Here is a 24023-nt window from a genome sequence, read left to right as displayed (position 1 = left end):
TTAGCTCAATATAATAAAGACCATCTATGATAACCCCATAGCAAACATTATTCTCAATGGTGAAAAACTGAAAGCATTCCCTCTAAGATCATGAACAAGACAAGGGTGCCAACTCTTATACTATTATATGTCATAGTTTTGGAAGTCCTAGCTATGGCAATTGGAGAAAGAAATGGCAACCCACTCCAGTATTCTTGCCTAGAGAATCCCAGGGACCGAGCCTGGTGGGCTGCCGTCTATGGGGTCCCACAGAGTCGGACACGACTGAAGCGACTTAGCATGCATGCATGCATTGGAGAAGGAAATGGCAACCCACACCAGTATTCTTGCCTAGAGAATCCCAGGGACCGAGCCTGGTGGGCTTCTGTCTATGGGGTCGCACAGAGTCAGACACGACTGATGCAACTTAGCAGCAGCAGCAGCAGCTATGGCAATTAGAGAAGGAAAACAAACAAAAGGAATCCAGATTAGAAAAGAAGAAGTAAAGCTCTTACCGTATGCAGCTGATATGATAGTATATATAGAAAACCCTAAAGATACCATCAGAAAATTACGAGAGCTAATCAGTGAATTTAGCAAAGTGGCAGGATACAAAACCAATACACAGAAATCACTTGCATTCCTATACACTAACAATAAAATATGAGAAAGAGAAATTAAGGAATCAATACCATTTACCATTGCAACAAAAAGAATAAAATACCTAGGAATAAACCTCCCTAAGGAGACAAAAGTGCTGTAAACAGAAAACTATAAGACACTGATGAAATACAGACAACATAAATAGACGGAGAGAGATTTCAGGTTCCTGGGTTGAAGAATTAATACTGTGAAAATGACTATCCTGCCAAATGTAATCTACAGGTTCAATGCAACCCCTATCAAATTACCCATGGCATTTTTCACAGAACTAGAACAATATATTTCACAATTCATATGGAAACGCAAAAGATCCCGGATAGCCAAAGCAATTTTGAGAAAGAAGAATGAAGCTGGATGAATCAACCTTCCTGTCTTTACACTATACTACAAAGCTGTAGTCATCAAGACAGTATGGTACTGGGACAAAAACAGAAACCAATGGAACAAGATCGAAAGCCCAGAGATAAACCCAAGCACCTATGGGTACCTTATTCTTGACAAAGGAGCCAAGAATATACAATGGGGCAAAGACAGCCTCTTTAGTAGACAGTGCTGGGAAAACTGGACAGCTACATGTTAAAGAATGAAATTAGAACACTTCCTAATGCCACACACAAAGATAAACTCAAAACACATTAAAGACCTAAATGTAAGGCCATAAACTATAAAACTCCTAGAGGAAAACACAGGCAGAACACTCGATGACATAAATCACAGCAATATCCTCTATGATTCACCTCCTTGAGTAATGGAAATAAACACAAAAGTAAACAAATGGGACCTAATTAAATTTAAAAGATTTGCACAGCAAAGCAAACTATAAACAAGGAATAAACACAACCCTCAGAATGGGAGCAATAATAGCACATGAAACAACTGACAAAGGATTAATTTCCAAAATATACAATCAGCTCATACAACTCAATCCAGAAAAATAAACAACCAATCAAAAAACGGGCAAAACAAACACATGAAAAGATGCTCAACATCACTCAATATTAAGAGAAGTGCCAATCAAATTTACAATGAGCTATCACCTCACAATGGTCAGAATGGCCATCATCATGAAGTCTACAAACAATAAATGCTGGAGATGGTGTAGAGCAAAGGGAACCCTCCTACACTGTGGTGGGAATGTAAATTGATAGAGCCACTAAGGAGAGCAGTTAGCAACTCTTAAAAAATGGCAATTCCTTAAAAAATTAGGAATAAAACCACCATATGACCCAGCTAGGCATATACTACTAGGCATCCCACTACTAGGCATATACCCTGAGGAAACCAAAATTGAAAAAGATACATATAACCCAATGTTCACTGCAACTCTATTTACAATAGCTAGGACATGGAAGCAACCTAGATGTCCATTGGCAGACAAATAGATAAGGAAGCTGTGGTACATATACACAATGGAATATCACCCTGCCATAAAAAGGAAGGCATTTGTGTCTGTCCTAATGGGGTGGATGAACCTAGAGCCTATTAAACAAAAGGAAGTAAGTCAGAAAGAGAAAACCAATTATCGTATAGTAATGCATATAGACATGGGATCCTGAGAAATGGTACTAATGAACCTATTTGCAGAGCAGCAGTGGAGACACAGACACTGAGAACAGACCCATGGACACAGGTGGGCAGGGAAGAAGGAGAGGGTGGGAGGTAGAGAGAGTAACACGGAAACATACTTTACTAGAACTGTGGTGTTGGAGAAGACTCTTGAGAGTCCCTTGGACTGCAAGGAGATCCAACCAGTCCACTCTGAAGGAGATCAGCCCTGGGATTTCTTTGGAGGGAATGATGCTGAAGCTGAAACTCCAGTACTTTGGCCACCTCATGGGAAGAGCTGACTCATTGGAAAAGACTCTGATGCTGGGAGGGATTGGGGGCAGGAGGAGAAGGGGACGACAGAGGATGAGATGGCTGGAAGGCATCACTGACTCGATGAATGTGAGTCTGGGTGAACTTCAGGAGTTGGTGATGGACAGGGAGGCCTGGCGTGCTGTGGTTCGTGGAGTCACAAAGAGTTGGACACGACTGAGCGACTGAACTGAACTGAACTGAAAGCAGACAGACAATGCGAATTTGCTGTATGCCTCAGGAACTCAAACCGGGCTCAGTAACAACCTAGAAGGTTAGGGTAGGGAGGCAGGTGGGAGGGAGGTTCAAGTGAGAGGGGACATGGGTAAACCTATGGATGATTCATGTTTGGTAGAAATCAATGCAACACTGTAATGCAATTATCATTCAATTAAAAATAAACATATTTAAAAAACAACAGATCACAATAATACCTACCTCATTGAGGTTGAATGCATTCACGAACTGTTGTGAGGCTTACGTGAATCAATAAACCTGAACATCTAAAATACAGTACCTGACATGTGATTACTGGCCTTTGTATTTAACTATTAGTATTATTCTCATGAATAAACAAAGTAAAAACCATATTATTTAAATTGGAAATATTGCCCATTCTTGAGAACACCCAAAAGGTATTTTTCCCCTGAATCCAAACATCCTTTTCTGAGGTATAACTCTGTAAAACAGTTTAACATGCACTCATAAGGCCCAGGTTTTGGTTAACATCATTGGTTTTGATAAAAGGAATTAGCACTCTTTTGCTCTGGTCTAAAACACATTATTGGCACTATTGTAACAACTACACGTACACAGAATAACCTCCTAAACAACATTAAACCTCTTTAATAGTGCTCACTCTGTAATAAATAGTTGAATATGTACATAAGCCATATTAAGAGGAGTAATATTTATCTAACCCTTCACTGTCTATGAAGTACTTAGCAGTTACTCCAGTTCCAAATATCCACATAATATGAGTACTATATTTTAAATCAGAATGAGAAACCCAATGTGGATTTACTCTAGTGAGCACAGAAGCTGCTTACCTTCTCCACCATGAACACAAGAGAAGTGTTTTCTTAACAGGACCTCAGAGGTTATCTTTTATAGCCTACAGAACTAAAGTGGAAAGCTGGAATATTATTACACTGGCAAGGATATCATTATTTGTTTCCCCTAAAGTTCTTATTTTACAGCTAAGGTAAAAAATGAATTCAGGCGAAGCCTAAATTGGAACTGCTCTTAAGGGGATTAGGCACATCTCTCAAAATCTGAAAAAATTTGGCAGTTACATACAGACCATAAGACTTTTAAAAGGCCGAACTGAAAAGAACTGTGTGAAAGGTAATGCAGTGAAAAAGATGGATAGAGCACAATCAAGAAGAGCTATTTAAAAACAACATCAAATGTTCAAGTGGGAAGTCCATGTAAAGCTGGTGTCCTAAACTGAACAGTGAGCTAAGAAAGGCAGCTAGACAGAGGGTGAGCTGCTCCCATTTTTTTCTAGCTTGTGATGCAGAGGCTGGGGTCTGAAAAAGCTGTATATCACAGAATGACAATGATCCAGGGAGAGGTGCTGACAGCAGAGGCACAAAGGGCACCCTTGGAAAAAGAACGAAGGACAGCACCGGGCACACCCTGCAGAGACAGGAGCTTCCTTGTCTGCCACCTCCCAGGATAATTCAAATTGTCTTCAACGTCTTTCTTGCAAATATACTTGCTCACATTAACGGTCACAGGCTGACAGGTGCACCTCTGTTTGGGAAGGGCTGGCATCTGCATTTCTGGCAAATACTCGGCTACATTCACTTACTTGGCTGTTTGACAGTCGTAACTCCTGTTACTCCTAAGAACTAGTTCACAATTTAAAGAATGGGAAGGCTCTGGGGATTTGGATTTTTGTGTCTTTCATTGTTATGTCTTTAAAAAAAAAAAAGATATCCTTAAATATTCACCACAAACATAAAGTTTCAGATCTACCACCTTTGATTTCTCAGGTAAAGTTAAATATCTTTAAAGTAAGTGTGGATCTTATAAGAAATGAGATAGAATATTCTTACCCTGGTGTGAGTACGAATGTGCATCTTCAGGCCGTCATTTTTACTGAATCCTTTCTCACAGTAAGGGCACTGATAGGGACGCTCACCTACAAGATAAAGGCAGGCTTCCTGTCAGAAAAGTCTACAGCAGCAAAGCAGGCACGTACTATCACTCCTCCTGCACCAGGCCTTCGCAAACACTAGTGCATGGCCAAGAAGAGACTCAGGCAGGGCCAGGCGACCCCAGGGGCACCTCAGGGCAGAGGAAGAGCTGTCCCTCCTGTGGAGAGGCAGTGAGCCCGGACCACTTCTTGCACTCAGATACCAGCCACATTTACCAGCAGCAGGCTCACTCCCTTTGCTAAGTCACTTCAGTCAAGCCTGACTCCTTGTGACCCCATGGATGGTAGCCCACCAGGCTCGTCGGGAGCCTGGGATTCTCCTTGGGAGCCCAGGATTCTCCAGGCAAGAATACTGGAGTGAGTTGCTGTGCCCTCCTCCAAGGGATCTTCCTGACCCAGGGATCGAACCTGCATCTTTTACATCTCCTGCACTGGCAGGAAGGTTCTTTAGCACTAGTGCCACCAGGAAAGCCCTTTCCTTTTAATATTTCAGACCAAATTAAATCTCCTAATTATAAGAATTTGTTAAAAAGATTTTGCATCAATGCACTCTGTACTGAACATAATAGGGATCTTTGTTTCACTGATACTTTGTTTTTTAAAAAAGATTTCATAGTCTACCTCAATAAGGTTATGAGTTTTAAAAGGATTTAATAAATCTGATATATGTTAAACAGAACTGGTTAAACTAAATAATAAGTGATTCATACTTTCTATTACAAGTGAGAAGAGGTTATATCTAGAAAACAGCTAAACCCATTTTTTTTTAAAACAAGCAAGCATACTCATCCACATCACAATTTCTAAAAAGTTTTACTGTAAAAAATAAAATAAAAAAATATGACAAAATTTAATCTCCAGGACGAATGTGAAGCTACTCACTTGTCAAAGCTTAGTTATTTAGAATGGACAGGAACTCAAAATCACTAGTATGAAGAAATGAGAATGTACTTACATGACAGGATGCTAGATCCCAGCTGCAAGCAGACATCAATACAATAAAACATGTGCCTTCAGCACATGTAAAATTTCTGTCTCCCCTTCCCCCTCAGAGACAGGCCTTTGGACAAGCAGTATGCTGGTCCTCTGCTCCCTTACATCCCATTAGATTCTCTTCTCACTCAGTCTCATTCAAGCACAGGCTACTTGAGTCACGCCAGTGAACATGTCCACCAGGTCGACAATGAGCTTCTTGGGGCTTAAACCAATGGTCCCTTCTCGTCACGGCCTTGCCTGACCTCTGCCCAGTTGCTTTACAAAGTGTCCAGCCACGTTCCTGGGACTGGAGGCCCTGAGGCACAGGGGGACTCGCCCTGCTCTCTGAACCCTTGTCGACAGTAACGTCACTGGCAAATAACTGGGGCAGAGTCTCCAGCTCAGCAGCTCCCCAGCCTCTCCTTGAGACAGACCCAGGACACTCCCTCTGAACTCTCTCTCAAGTGGACAGTGTGAAACAATGACAACCACTCGAGGAGGAAGAAAGAAAAACCTAAAAATAACAAAGGCAGCACAGACTGGAACAGAACTCTTCAACAAACTATCTAGGCTTACCAATTTTTTTCTGGGAGACAAAATCAACTTTTGCACTAAGTAAATTGACTGAGAGTTCTTGACTTTATTATGGCTGTGAACCTGGGTAGGTGTGGCTTTTCATACACACACACAAAAAAGACTTAGTAGGGTCCAGTTTATTTGAACAACTAGGAAAAGATAATCCTATTTTAACCCTAAAATGATAGCATATGTTTATCTTCATTCCACATCTCTGTTGAGCTCCTATCTTGAGCTATCTGTATACCCACTGGGTACCTTCATTTGTATATTTCACCAACAATTAAAATTCAGCATTAATGAACTTTATCCTCCGCCACTGTGTGTCCTGTGTGTCCTGTCCTGATTAGTTATACCACATTCATCCACTTACCAAATGAGAAACTTAAATAGCCATTTTTTACTTACTTCTCCCTACATCTAATCTCTTAAGTTTTATTATTTTCAGTTCTCTGATATTTGTAAATTTTTTTTTCAACGACAAGAATGAAAAAAATATTCATAGCATCAGCCATAATAGTAAGAGCATCAGTGACAGAAGTAATAACAGAAATTACCATTTATTGATTTTGTAATCACTGAACTTTAACAATGCAAACTCACTGAAAAAAGACTGGAAGAAAAGAGCAAGTTGCTAATGCTCATGGAGGTAACTCCTATATCACAGAAGTCCAGATATTTTATTTCCTTCTTCAGAAAGTATGAAAAGGAAGTAACTTTTTATATTTTCAATGTAAAATCTTTTACATTTTAGATTTTCAATTTTCTTCTTAAGAAGAGTGCTAAAATATTTCCTTATCTATTAACAATTAAATTAATCTAGATTACAGATAAAGCATGATAAACAGTAAAATTGTTGGTAAAGATGTTTCAGAAATTTTTAGCAATCATAAATTAACTTAATATTCATAGCTATTCTCTTTGTATCAAAGACAGAACTTTATGTGTGTGATTGCTCTCCAAATACAAATAGAATAGCCAGAAAAATATGAAAGAATCAAAGATTTATAGTTGTTGGTTATGTGAATTAAACTTAATGAAACACATCAAATTATTATTTTTTTTCATGACAGCCAAAATTGACTAAGCAAGGAAAATGAGATAACAAATGCTAAGAAATTTTAGAGAATGGGGCAAAACAAGTTAATTCCCTATTTTAACTGGTGTCATAACGCAGAAGTTTCCACTACAGACATGAGCTTTTTCTCCTCTTCTATAGTCTGATTGTTCTGAGTCTGAATACTGCTCATCCTCTTCTAGGTGTAACTCTGGGGAAGCCATGCAACCTTAGTGAACCTCTGAAAAATGGAATAAACTTTACCTATCTCCAAGATATTCTGACCAAACATTCATGTTTGTTTAAAGCATTCTCTGTGTCGGCAAACATGGAACAACTATTAATAGCACTCCTTTTCACTGACACAATTGATCCAGTTGGGACAATAAAAATGTATGGCCACCTATTTCGGATTGAACTGTGCTCCCCTCCTCCAAAAAAAAAAAAAAAAGCACATATTAAAGTCCTAATTCCAGCACCTCAGAACGACCTTATCTGGAAATAAGGCTGTTGCAAATGTCACTAGAGTTGTGTTATCCCTAACCTTATATGACTGGTGTCCATACAAGAACATACCCATGAAGAGACAGAGACACAGGGAGAAGGCCCTGTGAAGAGTGGAGTTACGCTGCCGCAGCAGAACTGCCAAAAGAAAATCCTGGAGCAGATGCTTCCCTGGTGCCTTCAGAGGGAGTGAGGTCATGCCAATGCCTTGATCTCAGCCTTCTAGCCTCCATAACAGAAGGTATTAGACAATACATTTTTGTTGTTTAAGCCACTCAGTTTGCGGTACTTTGTTACAGCAGTACTAGCAAACTCATAGAATCACCTTGTTCATAATGGAGGCAATTATTATCATTATTGATGTCTCTCTGTCTGCTGTCCATGAGACCTAAGTAGAATGCTCAGAAGAGAAACCAGTACTCTAGACTATCAGTGTTTCTACCTCCTTCCAACCCTGAGATCCTGCAATGTTGAGCTGACAGGTCTGGGTACTGAGTAAGTTCCACTCCACTCATTCTACCACCCCACGGTTTAACTCCAGTTTTAAAGGCTGTCACTGGGTAAATGGCTTTGATAAATTCATTTAAAAACCAGAGTGTGTGGTTTGAGAATCAGCCTTGACAGACTACATTAAGCTGTCACCCTTTTGGTTGGAGCATGTTTAAAGCAATCCTGCCTCTCTCAGACTCCATGAACAAAGCTATCTGCTCTCTCATACAATCAGAAGCTGAATGTTACCTGTACAAGCCAACATGCTGCTAAATATTAAAGCCATTTGTCTAACTTTCAAATTAAAGACAAGCTGTTATTTCTAGGTTTTTTTTTCACATTATGCATGTGATATTTTCTGTCATTATTGCAAGTACTGTGATGAGTATGTTTCCAGGAAATATTTTTGTCTACACATAAAATTATTATGGTATGAGTGGAAATTATCCTTCAACTTTGGTTAACTCTAAGAATATAGATCTTTCTTTCTTACATGATCACTGCCAGTATATAAGCTCTGATGTACAATATGATGTGAATCCAAACAATGATTATTTTTAAACATCTCTAGTAGATTTGAAGACTGACTGTTCACATTTTGCATAAGTTAATAGCAATGTTCAAATTCTCACTAACATGAAAATTAGTTCATCTGAAACTTAGCTAAAAAAAAAAAAACTGAGCTAAAAACCAACCTAAATCGAAAAGTAATGGTTGAAACATACTGTTCAGAACACTTGAGGTAAATTAGTAATTTTATTTCTTGTAACAACATTATGATCTAGGAATTCATAGCTTGAGTTTACAAATGAGGAAAGTAAGGCACAGGGAAGATAAGTGATTTGTTCATGATGACACAGCTGTTAAACGGTAGAATCAGAATTTTAATGCTTAATATTTAACCCTTAGACCATCACATAAATTAATAATATGGCTAGTTTTTATATAAATGAGGTTAGAGTTTCTAAAGTTACTGTCAAAAACTCTGCTTATTGCAATTACAGCTGACATTGACCAGATCTTTCTGACTGGGAGATTGAGGCATTCCTTTAGTTATCAAAGCTCATCAGGAAAAAGTCAGGGGCAGGCTAGGAATGCATGTTATATCTCAAAGCAGATCCCAAGTGGATGCACATACTGACATAATATTGAACTACGCCTTGAGAACCACATTTAAGTAACTACCTTCAACATTTAGAAAGGAAAAATAGTATTGGCAAACATCCCATACTACATTATGAGACTTAGCTACCAATAGCTAAGATTCAATGAGCGTAGTAGCATGAATAATACTGAAGCATATCTAACAGCAAAATGTTTTCACTTAACTAAGGAAAATAGATGAGCGTTTTGCATTCTGCTTCTTTAAATTATTCTGACACTGAATATCATTAAAGTCCACTTCTGTTTTCTTCAAACACATCAAGGAACACAAAGAAACATGATGACAACTGTAGAAGGTTGATTTTAAGTTGACTTGAACAGGTGTCACAAAGTAGATAATCCTGGAAGCTAATTTATTCATTCATTAAATAGACATTTTTTGAGCACACACCATCTTCTATTTACTGCCCTGGGCTTTAAGAACACAGTTGCGAATATATTCACAAAATCACTGCCTCTTCAATTTTACTAGTGTAATAAGACAAGAAAATGGTAAAGAAAAAACAAGATAATTTCAGATACTGACACTGTAAGAAGAAAATAAAACAAGAAGATGGATTGAAGAAAGACCTCTGGTAGGTGACGACAGGCAAAGAACTTAGGAAAGGTCATTAGGAAAGGTAAAAGAACTGAATGTAATTTCTTGATGCCAATTTAAGTGACTTTTTCTGTAACTCTTTATTGTAGAATTACAAGCTTTTTAACTTACTGGACTTGAAATGGGTTCCCCCAAATTCCCACTGCTGCCACATCTGAGATGGACGTAGCCTAAAAGTACTTGAAATACACAAAGGGGGTGAGTGTGGATATTTAGAAAAGAACTCCAAAAACTGCAGATGGCTTTGCAAAGGCAGCTGGTGGTAATGAAAGGGGGACATATGGATGCCACATGAAGTACCCAGAGTCTCGCCTGGTCCCCAAACACACTACCATGCATCTTTAACAAAGAAAACACACTATGACCAAAACCATTCACTGGCACATATGGTCAAACACAACAGGAAAAATCTGATTCTAGTTTAATATATGCCATTGTTGTTTGTTTAATGTATGCCATTAGGATTATAATTTATTGACTTTACCATTTTTTGTGCTATAAAGACATCAGAAGAACTCCAGGCCTCACTAAAGGATTAACATGCTAATATTAAAACGGGGGAGTTTGGGGAAGAATGGATACGTATGTATGTATGGCTGAGTCCCTTCGATGTGCACCTGAAACTATAAAAACACTGTTAATTAGCTATACCTCAGTACAAAATAGAAAGTTAAAAAAAAGTAAAATAAAATGGAATCTTAAAATCTGTGAAGGGAATTCAGGTTAGCATGAAACTTCATGATAAACGGAAAAGCCTTAAAGCCACCGAATCACTGAATATCCATCTACTGCTACGTAATCACTCCAATGTCCACCTTGACAAGTCCTTTCTAAAGATCTGTATTTATGCAACAAAAGTTAGTAAATAAAAATCTTGCAAACTTCAATATACCTATATTAGATATTTTGATATTCTTAAATTTAGACCATGGATTTAAATTTAGACATGAACTTGATCACTCTATCAGAAATTTATCAAATTTTATTTAATGCCACTAAACACATTGAATGCAAAAGACTTAATAATCTGGACATCTGAAAATTAAAATGTACAGAACAAAGTGCTTAAAATGATAAAGTTTATGTTATGTATATTTTACCATACTGTTTTTTTTAAAAAAGTGTACAGCTAATGAGCCCTACAGTTTTAGAGATTTTTAAACAAGCATAAAACGTCAACAAATGTTCTAAGAGATTTTTATTAAAATCAAAATAAACCATCTCCAGGAAGCATTTTAATAACTTTAACTTTTATTTTATCAGTATATTTTTAATACCTATATAGATTTCAGGAATTCCCATATCTCTGAAAACATGAAAAGATATATATACAGAGAAAATATAATTTAAGATGGAGTAAGGTCAAACTCTCATTTTTGATGAATTCAAATTAAATAATATTTAAATAATTGAATTAAATAATGTTTAAGGAGTTTTGAGTCATAATTTTAATTTTTACTTTTATTTTTCTAACAAAAATCAAGTTTTGGAGATGGCGATTTCAAATGAAGAAAGCAAGCCTCAGAAGTGTATGTTTCATGAAAAATACTGTCAGATGGTTCCACATGGTTGAACTTTAACATATATATACTATATGGGAATTCTTTAAAACTTGCTATTTGTTTTCCATGAATATCACAGGATTGGCTTATTTTTCTATTTATGAATTATATTTCTTATATTTCTATTAACAAAATTGTTACAAAACATCGAAGTGACTCATTCTAAATGAAAATTAAACCAAAAATTAGAATTGTATAACCATTACCCAAGCACTTTTCCAATTTCACCATTTTAATCCCTTTAACCAATGGAGAAATTTAATAAATTAGCAGTACAGTGTAGAGAGAAGTAAAATGCTACGCTGAGAAACAGGAGTAGCTCAAATTCATTCTTGGCAATTTTCTATGAACTGAAATACTTTTTTTTCTGTAGCCAAAAGAGTCACAAAACCCCACTTCACTGAACCCCAAACTGTTACTCCTGGGATGCTGCTATTAATCAAATATTGTGGAATTTCACTGTCATCTTAGAAAGACAACACAAATCTGAACTTGACATTTACTCCTTGAGTATTTAGAGATACTCTACTTTCTTTTATTATTTTTTATTTTATTTTTAAACTTCACAATATTGCATTAGTTTTGCCAAACATCGAAATGAATCCGCCACAGGCACACCTGTGTTCCCCATCCTGAACCCTCCTCCCTCCCCCCTCCCCATACCCTCCCTCTGGGTCATCCCAGTGCACCAGCCCCAAACATCCAGCATCGTGCATCAAACCTGGACTGGTGACTCGTCCCACACACGATACTATACATGTTTCAATGCCATTCTCCCAAATCTCCCCACCCTCTCCCTCTCCCACAGAGTCCATAAGACTGATCTATACATCAGTGTCTCTTGTGCTGTCTCGTACACAGGGTTATTGTTACCATCTTTCTAAATTCCATATGTATGTGTTAGTATACTGTATTCGTGTTTTTCTTTCTGGCTTACTTCACTCTGTATAATAGGTTCCAGTTTCATCCATCTCATTAGAACTGATTCAAATGTATTCTTTTTAATGGCTGAGTAATACTCCATTGTGTATATGTACCACAGCTTTCTTATCCATTCATCTACCGACGGGCATCTAGGTTGCTTCCATGTTCTGGCTATTATAAACAGCGCTGCGATGAACACTGGGGTACACGTGTCTCTTTCCCTTCTGGTTTCCTCAGTGTGTATGCCCAGCAGTGGGATTGCTGGACTTTTTAAAGTTTAAAGAGTTCACTATTTGTAATGAAGTGGCCCATAAAATGTAAAAATCGAAAGATGACCGAGGGGGACCTTTGCATCCCAAAATACTGAACCAAAACAAATCGAGTCTTTTTTTTTAAAAAATGCAAGTTTCTACAGCACTTCAAGAAAGTAAAAGATGCATTTTTTCTTCCTTAAGAAACTTCAGTTTCAGTATCAACAGTTCATTTCTGAAAAGATGGCAAAGCAAGTGAGGCGGGGTTCACTGGGAGGAAGTTAAACAGGAGAGCCATGTTCTAACTTTCTAGTCCAAAATAAAAAGAAGCCAGACCTATATATCGGTTGAGGGCAAAACAAAAAGTTTTACTGATGCTAACAAAATAGGATATGAGATGCAAAACAAAAAAGGACAAGACTTCACAAATACTTTAAAAATACAATTAACCAGGAAGAAAAAGTAAAAGGTTTCCTACTCAAGAAGCCCTGGCTTGGGCAGGAAACAGATACAAATGTCACCCATTCTGTGTGATTTGTCTGAAGGGTCCAAGACACCTACCTTCCTGAGGTCCTTGACGTGAGTGCTGCCAGAAGCAAAGCAGGTTGTTCCACAAACAGCAGAAGCATCGGAAACAATCCAGACACTAAGAAAGTTTTAAAGGTTCTGACCAAGAAAGAAAAACTCCTACGTGAATTCTCTACACTGATACATGAGACACTTCACAGTAAGGTCACTAAGTAAAGTAAGGTAACCACTGATTTGGTTTTGTTATAAGGGAGTCAGACTTTGGTGGAAAACCATGCATCTTTTTACCCAGTAGTTTCCCATTTTTAAGAATTTCTCCCCCAAGTTTTATTTAACCCAGTATTTAAGAGCGTACTTTGCAAACAGTGGTCATGAAGTGATGAAGCAGTTAAACCTTAGGCGCCTGCACACAGAGGGGATTTCCTGTTTCAGTGCCAGCAAGGACGAATCAAGAGTATAAAACTTTGAGTAGCAAGAAGCCCAGAAACTCTTCTCTTATCCAAAATCTATAAAAGATATAAAACCTTCCTCAGGCCTGAGGCACAACTCAGAGCTACAGAAAAACAGCACAGAGAGAAGCTGCTTGGGGGGATGGGGTTAGGGGTGGGGAGTTGGCATGGTAGCAATGGTAGGAAGAAGCATATATCAGAGGAAATAAAATCTCCTTTGGTTTTCCTAAAGGAATATGCTGCGTTCTAAATTTAACAGCAGCAGCTATTGATAATACTAGCTAATAATTTACCAATAAAGATGCTGAATTACAGTTTCAACAGTGAAAACTGTTGCATAGGCCACTTTCATTTTTGAGGGTCCCAACAAAGCAAAGAAAAAAGAAATAATAAAAATAGAGCTACATAAATTATGGTATATTTTAAACAATCCCTCTTACCAGAGTCTCTGTGACTGTGCTGTTCATTTGATAACTGTTCATCACATTCTATTCCAAGACACTTGTCACTCCCTCCCTCTTTCCTATGCACCTCCTATTAAGATAGGATGCCTGTGACTTTGACATGAGCATTATAATCTTTGCATTAAAAAAACTAAGGCCTTTGATATTTTTTCAAAAAAGTTAAAAAAAAATCACATTACTATTCAAAGTCAAAATGAATGTCTCTCTCACTTGTTATATATGATTGTTACTAGCTCAAAGTCAACGGGGGAAGAGATGAATACAACAACAACAAATAAAGGGAAAATGGTTTATTCCACAGATGTGGTTGATCAAAAATTATCTGAAGTGTCAAAATCACACTGAGAGAATAAGAATTAAACATACAGCTCAAGATTTTACCTATGAGTAAGATCTCTTAGGAAAAGTCTGAAGCTCTCAACATCAATCTCTGAAGTATGATGGGGATGAAGAGGAAATTTTATTCCTATGCAGATTCTACACTCAACTATTCTGCTAACTCTTAGATTACCTGTAAGTAAAAGAATATTTAGTTTGGCCTAATATTAGTAATTAACCACTTAGAAAATAAATATAGCAAAATAAATTCTCTCTCAACATACAGAGGTTATTTAATTATAAAAATGTGAAAAGACATGTTTAAATTTTCATCTGTGTATACAGTGTCTTTTTTGTCTATTTTTGTTTATGAATAATTGTCACTGTCTTATAGTTACTTATAATTAGTTATACCTATTGTTTTCATAACTTTGAAGAAGTATTCTACAAAGAATGCTAAATTGCACTGGAAAAACTATTAGAGAAGAAAAAGTGGCTAAAAATCCAAGCATAATCAAACCATAATATACCAACTCTTTGTATTTCTAAGATGATAGCAGATAGTTACCAAAAAATTAAATATTTCCTAAGACAGTGATTTATTACTATGTTCAAATAACAGTATTCAAGCAAGACCAGAACAGAAGGGCCAACACAGCCGGTATCTATTAACATGGAAAGCTGGTAGGAACTACAGGCAAGTAATTAACCTTCTGGCCCAGAGATTTAAAGGCCCAAAAGCAGTTCCTAGAACTTCTTCCATAACTTATGAACAGTTGATGGAATTCATGTCACAGTCCGTGGATTACCTTGTGGAATTAACCCTGGCTCTCACTGACCCTAAGAAGCTATAAACCAACAGGAAAACGTGCTCTCCTATTTCAGCTGACCCTCAGAGTGCCATCTCTGTCAGTTCAGCATAGAAAGCTGGATGATAAATTACAGAGCTGCCTGCCAGGCACGGACCTAAACGCTCACCTTCGCTAACGATGAAGGCAACCCAGTCCACGCACCACTCACTCACCCAAACGAGGCTGTCTGATAGCAAACCCTCATCCGTGTTCCAGAGATGATCTATACGCTGCTGCTAAAGGTTACGAAAAGATGCTGATGACCACACTTGGACTAGAGGGTTAGAGAGTATACTGAGGGAGTACGAATCTATTTGTGATTAAATACAAGTAGGAAAAACAACAACAAAACACAGCACAGTTGGCAGCAACAGATCACATGACAGCAAGCTTACACCAGGCTAGGCACTGTGCAAAGTTCTCTGCCTACACTTTAATCTGTACCTTGAAACATGTTATAAAGTCAGTGCTTTTATTATGCCTGCTTTTCAGGTGAGGAAACTAAGATTTGAAGAGGTTAAGCAATTTATAAAAGCTCATAAAAGGAGGAAATCAATAAAATGGAATTTGAAAACATGTAATCTATCAGAACACAGAGTATCCATGGTTCACCCATATGAATGCCATGAGCCATATGACTCACCCGTATGAGCCACGGATCCTGGCTATGAAAGTGATATGGATATGGATATGAAAGTGAAGTCGCTCAGTCATGTCTGACTCTTTGAGACCCATGGACTGTAACCTGCCAGGCTCCTCCATCCATGGGATTTTCCAGGCAAGAGTACTGGAGTGCGGTGCCACTTCCTTCTCCAAGGGATCTTTCCAACCCAGAGATCGAACCAGGGTCTCTGGCATTGCAGGAAGACTCTTTACTGTCTGAGCCACCAGGGAAGCTCTGGATATGAACCAGGTACGAAAAAACAAAGTATCGCTGATGGTTGATTATATGACGCAGAAGTTTCTCCATATTTAAAGATCTCAGTTAGACAATAAATAACAAACTACAGACCCTCAAGCTTCCAAGATGAGATGACGTTATCCTCAATTGCTTGTTTATCAACATGATAATATCATTCAACATTATGAGTTATGGAAGGAATATAATTCTAGGGTAAGTTCAAGAGTAATACTAAGGGTTAGGAAGCACGGAAAAGAATAAGAAATAAAAATACCAGCAATGTGATACACTGGAGAAAGTTTAAGCCTCAAGTTTCATTCAAGATGAATCACATATAAATTATGCAATCTTAGCAAATCATTGTATTTTGCCAAGTATTACTTCAGATCAGTTGCTCGGTCGTGTCTGACTCTTTGTGACCCCATGAATTACAGCACGCCAGGCCTCCCTGTCCATCACCAACTCCCGGAGTTCACTCAAACTCACGTCCATTGAGTCGGTGATACCATCCAGCCATCTCATCATCTGTCATCCCCTTTTCCTCCTGCCCTCAATCCCTCCCAGCATTAGGGTCTTTTCCAATGAATCAGCTCTTCACATCAGGTGGCCAAAGTATTGGACTTTCAGCCTCAGCATCAGTCCTTCCAATGAACACCCAGGACTGGTCTCCTTTAGGATGGACTGGTTGAATCTCCTTGCAGTCCAAGGGACTCTCAAGAGTCTTCTCCAACACCAGAGTTCAAAAGCATCAATTCTTTGGCACTCAGCTTTCTTCACAGTCCAACTCTCACATCCATACATGACCATTGCAAAAACCATAGCCTTGACTAGACGGACCTTTGTTGGTAAAGTAATATCTCTGTTTTTTAATATGCTGTCTAGGTTGGTCATAACTTTCCTTCCAAGGAATAAGTGTCTTTTAATTTCATGGCTGCAATCACCATCTGCAGTGATTTTGGAGCCCAAAAAAATAAACTCTGACACTATTTCCACTGTTTCCCCATATGTTTCCCATGAAGTGATGGGACCAGATGCCATGATCGTCGTTTTCTGAATGTTGAGCTTTAAGCCAACTTTTTCACTCTCCTCTTTCACTTTCATCATGAGGCTCTTTAGTTGTTCTTCACTTTCTGCCATAAGGGTGGTGTCATCTGCATATCTGAGGTTATTGATATTTCTCCTGGCAATCTTGACTTCATCTTGTGCTTCCTCCAGCCCAGCGTTTCTCATGATGTACTCTGCATATAAGTTAAATAATCAGGGTGACAATATACAGCCTTGACGTACTCTTTTTCCTATTTGGAACCAGTCTGTTGTTCCATGTCCAGTTCTAACTGTTGCTTCCTGACCTGCATACAGGTTTTTCAAGAGGCAGGTCAGGCTGTCTGGTATTCCCTTCTCTTTCAGAATTTTCCACAGTTTATTGTGTTCCACACAGTCAAAGGCTTTGGCATAGTCAATAAAGCAGAAGTAGATGTTTTTCTGGAACTCTCTTGCTTTTTCAATGATCCAGCGGATGTTGGCAATGTGATCTCTGGCTCCGCTGCCTTTCCTAAAACCAGCTTGAACATCTGGAAGTTCACAGTTCACGTACTGCTGAAGCCTGGCTTGGGGAATTTTGAGCATTACTTTACTAGAGTGTGAGATGAGTGCAACTGTGCGGTAGTTTGAGCATTCTTTGGCATTGCCTTTCTTTGGGATTGGAATGAAAACTGACCTTTTCCAGTCCTGTGGCTACTGCTGAGTTTTCCAAATCTGCTGGCATATTGAGGGCAGCACTTTCACAGCATCATCTTTCAGGATTTGAAAGAGCTCAACTGGAATTCCATCACCTCCACTAGTTTTGTTCATAGTGATGCTTTCTAAGGCCCACTTGTCTTCACATTCCAGGATGTCTGGCTCTAGGTGAGTGATCACACCATCGTGATTATCTTGGTCATGAAAATCTTTTTTGTACAGTTCTTCTGTGTATTCTTGCCACCTCTTCTTAATATCTTCTGCTTCTGTTAGGTCCATACCATTTCTGTCCTTTATCGAGCCCATCTTTGCATGAAATGTTCCCTTGGTATCTCTAATTTTCTTGAAGAGATCTCTAGTCTTTCTCATTCTGTTGTTTTCCTCTATTTCTTTGCATTGATCACTGAGGAAGGCTTTCTTATCTCTTCTTGCTATTCTTTTGAACTCTGCATTCAAATGGGAATATCTTTCCTTTTCTCCTTTGCTTTTCGCTTCTCTTCTTCATGAAATTAAAAGACGCTTGCTCCTTGGAAGAAAAGCTATGACTAACCTAGACAGTGTATTAAAAAGCAGAGACATTACTTTGCTGAAAAAGGTCCATATAGTCAAAGCTATGGTTTTTCCAACAGTCATGTACGGATATGAGATTTGGACCATAAAGTAGCCTAAAGCACCAAAGAATCGATGCTTTCTAACTGTGGTACTGGAGAAGACTCTTCAGAATCCCTTGGACTACAAGGAGATCAAACAAGTCAATCCCAAAGGAAATCAAACCTGAATATTCATTGGACGGACTGATGTTGAAGCTCCAATACTTTTGGCCACCTGACGTGGGAAGCTGACTCATGAGAAAAGACCCTGATGCCGGGGAAGACTGAGGGAAGGAGAAAGGGATGACAGAAGGTGAGATGGCTGGATTACATCATCGACTCAATGGACATGAGTTTGAGCAAACTCTGATAGATAGTAAAGGACAGGGAAGCCTGGTGTGCTGCAGTCCATGGGGTCACGAAGAGTCAGATGCAACTGAGCAACAACAACAATATTAAGAAAAAAATACAACAGAGACATAAATACTAAGATTCTTCCCAGCACTAAAAGACTGGTAGTAATCCAACAGCTAAGTGATCACTGCCTGATAGAATGACCACAGGCACGAGTCAATAAAATAAAATCTGTTCTAAGAAAATTAACATGAAGAAAACTGCATTTCATGCTACACAAAGCAAGTGTCCCTGAATCAGATAGGAAATGATGAAAGCTACCAACTGCCAAACTGGAAAGAATGATAAACTGAAGTCATATTTCCTCTTCATAAAGCTCAGTGTTATCTAATGTTACAACAAAGAAAACTGGCTTCCCCAAATACTGATGGACAGTTTGAATACTATAAAAACAAAATGAAACTGACTCCTTCAACATAATGGGAAAATGATGAAAAGCCTACTACCTCTATAAAAATCTCATCACACTGCAGTGCATTCAAATGTACATCCATCTAAATGAAAGGGTCAACTATAAATAAAGTCATTTCACAAAAATAAAAGAAGTAATCTGTCCATCCATACGACATTCTGGAAAATGAAAAATTAAGGAGACAGTAAAAAGATCAGTGGTTGCCAGGGGTTGAGAATGGTTGGATGAACAGATAAAGCAAAATGAATTTTTGGGCAGTGAAAATTCTCTGAATATTATAATGGTGGATCCACATTTGTCCAAACCAAAAGAATGTACAACATCAACAGTGAACCGTAATGTAAATTAAAGACTTATAAGCTGTCAGTGTAGGTTCATCAATTGTAACAAATGTACCATTCTGGTTGGGAATATTGATAGTAGGGGAGACTACGCATGGGTGGAGTGGGGAAAGTAGATGCAGAAGTCTCTGTACCTTTCTGTATTTTGCCATGAACCTAAAACTGCCCTAAAAATAAAGTCATTTAGAAAAATAGAAAGAATCTGGTGAAACTAAATTTAATCATCATTTTCTGTTATTGCCCACTCTAAAGATGACTATGGAGTAAATGAACAAGTGATGGTTGTTTTAAAAAAAAAAATCAGAATGCCTTTCACTTGGTTCTAAAGCATAAACTTGCCATATTGCAGAAATAAAACACTACTTCCAGAATTCCACTTCTCAACTTTATATACTGAAGAAGTTATTGAATTTTTTTCATTTTTGTGATGATAACAGTTTTGTAGCAGCTTACAGCTTTGTAGCAAAAAAGAGATAACACAAAAATAAAATAGACTTTGAAGTAAGAAGAATTTGAATCTTATTACTCTGACTGGATAGGTCATTTGCTTCTCTGAATCTCAGCTTCATTTAGAAAATGAGAAGGGATGATCTGAGAAACCTATCACATTGGCTATGAAAGGATTAACTCAGGTAATATCTGAGAAAGCTTCCCTCCTTTAATAGACTTGATTAAAAAGCCAGATCTGTCTTGCCCTTCAGCTCAGAATCTAGTCAGGGAACAGATAAAGTTTAATATCATAACTGAGAAGAGATATTCATTTATACCAAACAATGGGAGGCCTCAAAATCTCCTGTGAGAAGCAACATAACGCAAGAGACTGTAATATGTCACACAATTGTTTGTAATGATTCCAGTTCCTACAGAATTAACTCATCAAACAAAATGGACGATGGGAGGGGAGTGAAGGGAAGGACAGGTAACACGCCAGGAAGAAAGTGACATTCAACTGGAGATTGGAGGGGACGGACCCTGGGATGCCAAGTATCAGCACGAGGGATGTCATCTGCACAAGGTAAAGGGAAACCACCAAAAGGTCTCCAATAGGATAACAGCTTGACTGGTTACTTTCAATTCTTTACATTTTCTTTTTTAAAGAATACATATGCTTTCAAATGTATTTAAAAAAACTTCTGAATAATCCACGAGAATTGCAAGTTTCCTGGAATTCCTTTTTTAAAATGATTAAGCATGAAGCAGTGATATTTTGTTCCTTCAGAAGAATCTGGCTTCTCTCTGAGCAATACAACTGTAAGCAAAAAAATGAAACAACAAAAGTCTGCTTATGTTTAAAGAATATAGCATTCCCTGATGAAAGGGCCAGGCCCTGAGGGAGAGGGAGGCATGAGTAAGATGTGAGCTGTGACGCTGGATGTCCAAGAGATAGATCTCAGTTGCCCCTACTTGGTATCTGTGTACATTCCTTGGTTCTCATGGAATAAAACACTCCCTCTTTTAATTATGAAAATTTTCAAACATGAAGATAAATTAGAAAAATGGTTCAATGAACACTATAGACCCTCATTTAGGTTTAATATTACCATATTTGCTTTCTCATTGTCATTTCTCTTTTCAAAATGCATTTTTATATGTACTTCATGCTGGTCCATTTGATAATAAGATGCAGATATGTAATACCTAGATAGTTAAACATGAACATTCTGATAAGTTTCCTGCATAATCATAACATTAATATACTTTAAATATTTTGCTTACACAAGAAAATTATAGAAAAATTATAAAATACAGAAAATCACCAAGAAAATTTAATCTATCATATTTAAAATGCAAAGAAATAACCACGGTTAACAACTTAATATTTAACCTTTAAGACCTTAACATTAATTTTATTAAACCTTAACTCCCGAGTACCATGTTTTAATATTTTTAGCTATGAAGTGGGAAATAACTTCCTTTAATGCATATTATATATGAAAAGTTGTCTCAAGAAAAAGCACTTGTACGATTGATTCATGAGCTGAACTAACAGTTTTTTTCTCATGGAACATCATTTTTACTCGAAACAAAATGACGACAAAATATGGTTATTCAGATTTGGGTATACGGTGAACTTTCTTTTTTTTTTTTTTTTTTAATAAAAAGTCTGTCATTTCAAAAGAAAAGAAGAAAGGCAGGCAGGGAGGGAAATATGCCTTACCAAACATAAGAATTAGAGTAGTCAAAGCAAAATTCAGAATTTTGGAAAATCTGTACATGCTACCATGCTTGAAGGCGTCTGAACACTCAGACTTGTCTAATGAGATCAGTGATGACATTAACACGTGTGCAGGATCTATGTAACTCGGTGAGCCAACACTTTCCACATGATCTGTGCATCATGTTACAGAAACACGCGCGGGTAAAAGATCATTCAAAGCACAAGACACACCAATGGATTTTAAAGTAACAAAACAGGAGAAGCCCATTGAGGAGATTTGAATTTCCACAATAGAAGCCTTTAAAAAAAAAAAAAAAACTACTACTTTTTGAGTTTTACTGTAGTAATAAACAACATGCAGAATTACTTACAAAGGATAGTTAAGAACTCTAACCGTAAATCTGTGTGAGGCCAAATTTTCTTTAAATTCTGCGACCAAAAGAACTTGCTGCAGCAGGATGAACTAAGAAACAGACATAGGAACCTAGCTGTTTCCTCTTGAACCAGATATTAAAGTTTCAGAGATGTACGACAGTGTGTCCCTTCTCACTAAATTATTTCTGACTAGGAAAATGTAGCTACTTTCTGTAAAACTGTGTTGTTTATGTAAATATGTAATGATGTACTGTTGTTATTTTTAACAAATTAACAAATACTGTTAAATGTTCTCAATTTGGGCTTCCCTGGTGGCTCAGTGGTAAAGAATCCACTTGCTAATGTAGCAGACGTGGGTTTGATCCCTGCATCAGGAAGATCCCCTGGGGAAGGGAATGGCAACCCACTCCAGTATTCTGCCTGGGAAAACCCAAGGAGAGAGAAGCCTGATGGGCTACAGTCCACGGGGTTGCAAAAGGGTTGGACATGACTTAGCAACTAAACAACAACAAACAAATATAACCCACACAAATAGAAGCTTCCCAGGCCCCCAGTGATTTCTAAGATGGTAAGGAGAGTTGAGGCTGAAGTGTGAGCACCAATGATCCAGAGTGCCTTCTTCCTCAGAGCTGCATCAGCTGTCTGTCCTGACTGTCCCACCCATCTTCACTCAGGGTCCTCCTCACCTCACTGCACAGTCCCTAACTGTACATACCTAAATGCTTCCTATAGAATAGGCTGTGACCCCATGCCCCTGTTACACTGTAGCACAAACGTAAATTGCGAAATCTAGTGTGAGAAAGGGCTGAATTAAATCACATGATTTAGTAAGAAAAAATAATAAAAGGAGAGAAAAAATGAATTTACAGAACTCAAAATAAGGAAAGCTTTATCATCAAAGAAGCAAAATAACTAACTACACAAACTCATTTGGTCACTGAGCTAGCTTCCAAGAAGAGCAAATGGATGCATAAGATTTGGAGAATAGGACAAAGCAAATAAAACAAGCAAAAGCAACATCTGTCCACACAAAAAAACACATCCATGCCAGGACTGTTGTGGAAACCCAGATACCAGCTCTGCAGTCACTGACAAACTGCTTGGCACCAACCATTTCAAATAGAGTCCCGGCCGTGCTGCCAGGCAGCTGTCACCAAAAACACTGGCTTCACATCAGAGTGACTCAAAGCAGCACTGCAAAATGTGAAGATGAGTCCAATTTTAAGCAGAAAAAAAATATCTAGTTATAAGTAAATGTGCGTGCTAAGTCAGTTTGTAAATAACAAGCATAAATAAACACACAACTATTTGTGTGGACATACACAAACACATAAGCCGCCTTTATATTTTCACTTTATTTATTTAAATTTATGTGTGTCTGACTGTGCCTTAGCACTGTTGGCTGAATTCAGGTGGCCTGTTTTCTTGATCAGAAACCAATAGAACAGAATCTGTACAACACTTAAATAGCCAGATCATGTATAAAGTGTTATGATTAAGTATTATTTAAATTACATATAATACAGAACATAATATATGACAACAAAAACCACTACATTTATTTAATATTTTTATTGGACAGAACTCTTAGAGCTCAAAAACTTATTAATACAACTTTTTAATTAAACTTTTAGAAGAAATTACTTGTTTAAGGTTATTCTTCACTGCCCATCATACCTACAAGTAAAATAAAATGCAGGCACTTGGAATTCTCAAGGATGC

At 37.8% G+C, this 24023-nt stretch overlaps 1 protein-coding gene across 11 annotated transcripts in view; it reads right to left on the bottom strand.

Moving 5' to 3' along the window:
- PRDM5 (PR/SET domain 5) overlaps positions 1-24023 on the bottom strand; it is a 250511-nt gene that overhangs the window by 69013 nt on the left and 157475 nt on the right. For 9 of the 11 annotated variants that reach the window (XM_061419279.1, XM_061419280.1, XM_061419276.1 and 6 more), the window contains one exon: positions 4563-4648. The exons of the other annotated variants lie outside the window; for them this stretch is intronic. In XM_061419279.1, the coding sequence (XP_061275263.1) occupies positions 4563-4648 (86 nt within the window). The remainder of the gene's footprint in view (positions 1-4562; positions 4649-24023) is intronic. 11 annotated transcript variants of the gene reach the window in all.

The sequence above is a fragment of the Bos javanicus genome, chromosome 6, assembly GCF_032452875.1.
Source record: "Bos javanicus breed banteng chromosome 6, ARS-OSU_banteng_1.0, whole genome shotgun sequence".
In the NCBI taxonomy this organism is placed as follows: Eukaryota; Metazoa; Chordata; class Mammalia; order Artiodactyla; family Bovidae; genus Bos; species Bos javanicus.
Note: the sequence above shows the minus strand (reverse complement) of the source record. Positions and strands in the feature narration are given on the sequence as shown.